The 7806-nt window shown below is 40.1% G+C and overlaps 1 protein-coding gene across 7 annotated transcripts in view; it reads right to left on the bottom strand.

Annotated features, from left to right (window-relative positions):
- Positions 1-262: 262 nt before the first annotated feature.
- SATB1 (SATB homeobox 1) overlaps positions 263-7806 on the bottom strand; it is a 157073-nt gene continuing 149529 nt past the window's right edge. For 6 of the 7 annotated variants that reach the window (XM_066585450.1, XM_066585455.1, XM_066585454.1 and 3 more), the window contains 2 exons: positions 2310-2513; positions 263-2038 (listed from right to left, as the gene is read on the bottom strand). In XM_066585450.1, the coding sequence (XP_066441547.1) occupies positions 1502-2038; positions 2310-2513 (741 nt within the window). In that variant the 3' untranslated portion in view covers positions 263-1501. The remainder of the gene's footprint in view (positions 2039-2309; positions 2514-7806) is intronic. The other variant, XM_066585453.1, reaches the window with a different exon arrangement.

Genomic DNA, 7806 nt, shown 5'->3' with positions numbered 1-7806 from the left:
AATATTATTGCCATTTTAGTTCCTTAGTATAGAGTTTTGTGGTTCTTTTCTTGTACAGCAGGAAACCATTTGCTATTTCTATTTGTGCAAGTAACGATTGGCTACTTGTATAAAATCTCACTTACTAAAATCTTGGCTTTTCCCCTAAGTAACCAAAGGTATGGTCAGAAGCTGGGAATGATCGTTGACCAAGGTTCGAATCAGTCGGCTATTGACTGCTGTTCCGTGATGTACTGCACACAGACACAAACCTTACCATATCTTACCATACAAACAATTTTAATTGTGTAGTTACAGTCAATAACCACTTCTAGTCAGAACATCTTTGCATAAAGAAAATTGTGATACATTTAGAAAAACAGCCAGCCGTAACAAAAGAACTGGTGTTTTCATAGGCATAAACTCATAAAAAAGAAATACACTTTTATACAGAAACTTTGTACAGATGTAGCTTGAAAATTGATTGTAAACCAAGGGAAGACACATTGCACACATCAATTATTTTTTCACATTAATTGCATAAGTTTCTAAGGTGATCTATTTGTTTTTATTTACCTAAGCTTGTTTGCATGATAGTAAAAATTGCATACCACAATAAGAGTGAAGCTTATAGTATGAATTGCTTGGATAACATAGAGCACTTTTTTATAGGCAACTCTGTAAAGCACATTTTCTCTATTTAAAACTTTTAAGACACTTTGTTTTACTGCCCATCAAAATACATAGAAAAAAAAAAAACAGAAAAAACAGAAATCAGTATGGTAACAAAGGTAAGCAATATTACATACGACGAAAAAATAAAATAAAATAAGATCGTCCCCGAAAAAGTAATTACAACATGAGGCTGCAGAATCTACAGATAATGGGACCAAATGTGTACATATTCTTCCTTGTATAACCAATAGAAACAAAGTATAAACCCGAAAAAAAAAAAAAATAAAGTGACTTTATTTCCAAAAAGAGAACATAAGTTTAAATTACGGCAGTGCCATATAACACAAGGCATTTGTTGGCATGTTATCATTTTAAACTGCATCCCACAGTATAGAGATATTCGGCACCCTAAAACTGTATAAGAGTAACATACTCTCCTATTTATATATAAGCGTGACTTTCTGAAGATCAAGTGTGGAGAAGAACAGGAAAACAGAAAACAAAACCCCACTGAAGTTCTGTATGCTTGTTTCAAGGCTCCAGATTTCGAATTTCACCTGCGCCAGATACATGCTTGTCAAGTATGCTGTGGATTATCCAGTGAACATAGATCTCGGAACAAAAATTCAGTATTTTTTTTTCTGGAGCTACGAGAAGCTTTATAGACAGAGTTTAAAACATTAAATATTGTCTGTATCGTTTCCTTTTTTTTTTTTTTGTGCAAGTTTTTTTTTTTTCCCCCAAGTTTCATTGGGCCATACCACGTACAACAGAAAGTTACTGACAGTACCTTGGATGGAATAGGGATTAGTAATACCAATTGAACATGTGAAACAAAAATAATACTTTACGATAAGTCATTCAGGTCTGCAGTAATGTCAGTGTTCCTTTCTCCAGTTAAATTGTCTTCAAGCTTAACTGAAAAGAGAGTATTAGTACTTTTGTCTGTGGTTTCCGCTTCCATATCCTTGGCCAAGTCTTCCTCTTCGTATTCTGCAACATCTACCTCTAGGCCCGAATTGTCTTTCAGCTGTCCGTGGTGTTTCAGATAGTAACGCTGATTCTGGAAAAACTTGATAATTGTGAACTTGGGTAGATCGAGTTGAGCAGACAAAGTTTGAATGGCTTCTTCGTCTGGATACAGACCAACGTCGTGAATGAAGCTCTGTAAAATACCCAGAGCCTCAACAGAGATCTTTGTTCGTGGACGGGACTGTTGGCGGTTTTCTTCTTCCGCTTCTGCTGGAGATGCCACAGTAGGCTGTCTAGGGGGCAACCTTGGACCCGGTGACTGTGGTTTTTGTTGCTGTGGCTGCTGCTGTGGTGGTAGTGGCTGCTGTTGCTGCTGTTGTTGTTGCTGCTGCTGTTGCTGCTGTTGTTGCTGCTGAAATTGGAAAAGAAAAGTAAGCGATATGGCAAAAACGTCTCCTAATAGCAATGTTTGAGGATTTCAAGTACTTTATTGTCGACAAGAATGCCAGTCTGTTAATTCATACTTGTCATTGTTTTATACTGCTTGAATGATATGTTGAACCTATGCATTATTATGTCTAAGTATAAGGCGTCAATCGGACCATTCCTCATAAAGCTTGCACTAACTAAGTGCTGCCTAGAAGGTGATATTTTTAACTAGATGTGCTTCTGTGCATACTGACCTGCATCTGTTCTGCAGAAACGTGAATCATATGAGATGGTCGTTCACCGTGCTGATGAACTGCGTTACTTTCTTGTTCATAAATGACATCTCTTTCTGTTTGGGGAAGACTGAGAAACCTTCGAATCATGGAAAGATTTTCCCACAGAGTCCTGTTTTCTGGTGAAGGATCTTCTTTCCATCTTAATAATTCACATAACCACCCCTGTAAGTCAAAAGAAAAGATATATTTATTACATATGTAGGGCTTTTCTTTTGGTTTGTATGTGACATTCATTATGAGTTATAGATGTGAACATTTTCTTCTAAAGTCATTGACCATATTTGGCCAATTGCGTAAGAAACTGGTGCCAATAACGCGTGATACAGTCAGACACTGGAAACGGATGTAAAGCATTTTCTTCCACCAGTACAAGGAACCACTATACTGAAAAGGTCTAGTACTTTTACATGTAACTAATACAAGGGTAGAGCAACATACTACTATCTATCTAGAAAAAGAGAATCCATGTCCAATTCTGTAAGAAAAAGTACGGCAACCCAAGACAAATACACCAAGAGAGAAGAACAGCATTTGTTGTTGGAAGTTTTGGCAGTGGTAAAGTGCTACTTTAAACCAACTTTCAAACTCAGAAGCTATGTATATAGAGACGTTTTTATAGATACACATTAGGGAAATCTTAGCAAACTAAAAAAAATATTACATTAAAAATCTTATATATATACATATGCACATATATGTACACTACAGCTCATTCATTTCAATGCAACATCCAAATCATCGATTTTTCAGAAATGGGAAAAAGAAGCTCGTTTAGGGTGAATCTGGACTTATTTAGGCAAATACACACTGTAATCACTTCGAAGGGTGGGTACTTTGATGATAGTAAAATGTAAAGAAATCAACTTAGTTTATTTGTGACTAGAGATGAGCGAGCATACTTGCTAAGGGCAATTACTCGAGCGAGCATTGCCCTTAGCGAGTACCTGCCCGCTCGGGAGAAAAGGTTCGGCTGCCGGCAGGGAGCGGCGGGGAAGAGCAGAGGGGAGATCTCTCTCCCTCTCCTCCCCCCCCCCCCCGCTTACTGCCGCAACTCACCTGTCACTTCGAACCTTTTCTCTCGAGCGGGCAGGTACTCGCTAAGGGCAATGCTCGCTTGAGTAATTGCCCTTAGTGCGTATGCTCGCTCATCTCTATTTGTGACCAATATGTATGAGTGCAAGGTATGTGTAGTTGCCTTTATGCATATACACACTTTTCTGTGGCTTTCCTTTTTTCAGATCCTATGTATAATAGTCATTTTTAGAGAGGGCCATTTTTCCTTGTAAATTTTGTATTCGTGCCAGTAATTAAAGTTTTATGCAGACGAGTTGTTTATTGGTATTAAAGCATAACTAGGACTGAATCATAGAGTCCTGTAAATGTGTGATGTGGCTGTATATGTTTTATGAATGTCACGTTCTTGGACATTAAAAGTCACTTTTGAATTTGTAAAAAAAAAAAAAAAAAGTATTCTGCTGCTGGTTACCACTCACTCAAACATGACAGTAATTCTTCATAGCACCGGTGTAAGCAAACAAGCTGCCATGTTTAACCTAAATTATTCTGTAAGCATTATGGTCCATTCCCACTGCTGGGGAATGATTCCGGCTCATAAGCCAAATGGGTTCTAATTATAATGATTGTACCAGGATAACAAGTAATCTCCTATCCACAGCCGAAACCTTGCCGATCAATAGGGGTCTCACCACTGGGACCCCCCACTGATCTTGAAAACGAGAGTCTTGTGTCCTGCATCATATTCACTGCAAGGTCAGTGCATCTCTCCACAATGAGGAGATGACTGAATGGAGTGCTGGTCACACAAGCTCTCCATTCACCCTCAATGGGACTGCTGAGATACCCAATGAGCAAGTGCTCGGGTATTTCCGTCAACCCCACTGAAATGAATGCTTGGCCAGCGCTCCATTCATTCTGATGTCACTGCGGGAGAAGTAACTTTTACAATGACAGGCTAAGGGGGAACCAGAACCAGAACCCCCATTCTTGAGATCGACAGGGTTCTCAATGGTGAGACCCCCTCTAGTCAGCAAGTTATCCCTATCCTATGGGGATAACTTGAAATCTCGGTAAACCCCTTTAAGAGTCCGATGGATGATAAAAAAGTGTCTTTACAGCATATCAGCAGAGCTGGCTTTAGCATACCCCTCCCTTGGCTGTATAAGAAAGAGCAGACTGTCCTTTTCTATACGGCTGGGCACCGCAAGAAAAATATACTTATATATGCGGCGTGGAATTCTTAGTATTTTTTTTTCACAGTTGTGGTCTATGGGCAATATATGCAAGAATATGAGTGAACAGCAACTTATACAATCCCTACAAATCCATCACTAGTGAAAAATGGCCAGTTAGTAACGGCTTGGCCGATTCAATCATAATGTATCGCATATTATATATAGCCACAACAACCAAAAAGGGAAATCAAGAATAAACACAACGGAGTGAATTACTTAAACTTTCAGTGTCTTCTCAAACCGCCAAAGTTTAATTTGACACCTTCTGTTCTAAACACCCTGTTTCTATTCAAAATTCTGCCTTTAGCGGAAGCCAGTAACCTTGCTCGCCACTTCAACTTATTGGCACGAGTTACATATGAACTGAGAATGCCATGCAGATGAATGCCGGGCTCTGTTCAAACCTGCTACATACAACACAAATCCTGTAAAGTTATGTATTGTAAAGCAAACTTTATTGTGAAATAAAGGTCTTAAATCCATCTGCCACACAAGAAATATTGTTATGCACTGCGCTGCAACCAGGCGCCATCTGCAGATGTCTTGCAACAGTAAGCAAGAATATGCTGAAAATAATCCCAATGTCATTTTATTCAAATATATAATGTCTTCAATACCGAGTGCTTATCATTAATTTATATACAGCAGAGCTGAACTCGGAGGCAGGAGTGAAGGAGCGCGGCCGTCTTCTTACAAGGGGATCGCCGTAATAGATTTTATGTGCTTTAACAAGAGACACGGCGAAGATGATAGTTTGCACAAGCTCTTAATTATAGTGCCGCCACTCCCAGTTTTATATCATTTTCATTAGTTCTATAAGTGTTTCATGAATCTCTCGCGCATTATGGAGATTTATGAACAAGGGTGGAGTATTAACTTATCTAAAGGTTTATTATTAATGCAGTAGTTAATATCTTAAATATATGCTTGAAGCCTTTTAATATTTGGGAGCGTTCTGACCTCTCGGTAACCCTACCTAAGCAATCATTAAGTGTCATGAATGCTCTCCCAACAGCCAAAACAAGAAAAAACTTAACTAAACATGGAAAAAAAACACTGTTCGTTGCCAGTAGGACAACGTGCTGCAAGAGCAGTAAAAATTAGTTCCAAAATGAATTAAAAAGTTTACAGAAACCCATTGCTCCGTGGCTACCGGCAGCTATGTGTCGTTAAAGGTATCCAGATGGCATTCTAAAATATGGCACCTGTCAATCTCTATAGCAGGTCGGGATTCGAGTCAGTGTCTAGCGGTTAGAAAGTAACAATCTTGGCACGTCATGGCATGGCGCTCAACAACACAATGGTCACCAATGCATAGGATTGGCTGGAAGATGAGTAATATTATAAATCCCCAAAGTAGGCGCATGGTAAAAGACACTTGTCCAAACAACAGCTGCGCAAATTATTAAGGGGTTTTTACAAGAATTTTTTTTTTAATTAGCTGGCCATGCCGAAAACTAGTAGAAGAACATATACTCATTGATCTTGGGTTTCCGCAGTAACTGCCATCCTCTCCTCCAGGTCTGTTTATGTCCTGAAGTCCGTCTCTATACGGGATGTCACTGAACAGCGGTGGTTTGGCTGCCGCAATCAGTGGCATGCCGTTCACAAGACTGCCTGTAGGATGCAAACATGAACAACGGATGTGGAGCTAGTGCTGCAAAAAGTAGGGATCGCTGAGTATATATTCTTTAATTATGTTTCAGCATGGCCAGCAAGTTTAAACATTTTTTTACTGAACCTTTAAAGGTAATACCAGATTCTATTATCTGGTTATTAAAGGGTAGTGCCAAGATGGCACCTCCTGTTCCTATGCCCTATTAGGCATAGAGCAGGATTTCACACGCTCAGGACCCTTATCTGTGTCTTAGAACAGAGAAGCACTCGGCAAGAGCCCTGTCATTATAGGATGGCTGTTCATGTATATAGCCGTCCTGTAACACGGCAGGCCCTTTCAGCTAGCTACTACAAGAGTAATGATAAGTACGCCCAGGCTTCCTCTGGCAAAATCAGCAGCTTGCTAGAGGTGCCGAGGGCGTGAGTCAGGGAGCGCAGCATTCCAGCATTATCAAAACATTATCATTAGAGAACTGAGAATTAACCAAGTGGTCAGGTGTTTAAAACTGTCTTCTACTAGCCAGAGAACACACAAAAGGGTGTGTTGCTTGGGAGGACCGGGTACATTGATGCATTACTCCGAGAGGTCATTTCAAAGGGTACCATGTAATTCTTCATTTCCCCTGAGGGGGCACTGCAGGACAACTGATCACTTGCTGTTTCGGCCCTTTTACACTGAACGATAATCATTCAGGTTCTCTCTGTTTCGTGGGAATCTGAATGATAGTAGTTCAGTGGAAGTGATGGCAGCGACTGAATGATAATTCTTATCTCTTCTCTAATGCTTAGCATTCATTGTTCAGCTCATACAGGCAAAAAGACAATGGGGCAGTGTAAACTGTGAATGGGGGCCGGCAGCCAGAACGATGTCCGGCCCTCTCTGCCTTCATTCACTGAGCGATCCTCACTTCTGTGTAAAAGCACAAGAGATTATCACTGGGACGGTCGGGGCTTCAGCGCTCGACAATCATCCTGTGTAGAAGGCCCCCTAGTTTTCTCCATAAATTACAGCTGATTGGGGATCCCAGCAGTAGGACACCCTATAATCAATGCCTCTCCCAGACACCCAGGTATTCTTCTAACAGAAAAACATTTGTTCTAAGCGGACAACCTCTTTAGTAAAAAATACAGAATTGAAATGTATATACATCATATTTTTCGGACTATAAGACACACCCCTGCTGTAGAAGGAAAAAATAGAAAAAAATATTTCATGTAAATTAAAAATTCCCTGGTGGTCTATGGAAGTGATGGGGTCAATGTCACTAACTTTCATAGTCCAGGGTAACACCTTTTTTCTCTCCTTTCTTGGTATTCTAGGGTAGGTGAGGGGGTGAATAGCCAACAGTCCGCTTCTATTAAACTCAGTGTGTCCTTATTTTGTGACTAATGAAACACACTACAATGATACATGCAGATACCTCCAATACATTTAGCTAGCCCATGTTCCTCCTGTCCTGTAATCCCTCCATATTGCTCAGAAGTCCTGCTTTATTTAATTTTCTCTAGGTTTCATTCACATCTACGCTGGAGGCTCCGTTTTGAACTTCTGGCGCAGATCCGGCGCCAAGTCCCAAACAAAATGT

Source organism: Eleutherodactylus coqui, chromosome 12, assembly GCF_035609145.1.
Source record: "Eleutherodactylus coqui strain aEleCoq1 chromosome 12, aEleCoq1.hap1, whole genome shotgun sequence".
Lineage (NCBI taxonomy): Eukaryota > Metazoa > Chordata > Amphibia > Anura > Eleutherodactylidae > Eleutherodactylus > Eleutherodactylus coqui.
The sequence above is the reverse complement of the archived record's forward strand: the minus strand, read 5'-3'. Positions and strand labels throughout refer to the sequence as shown.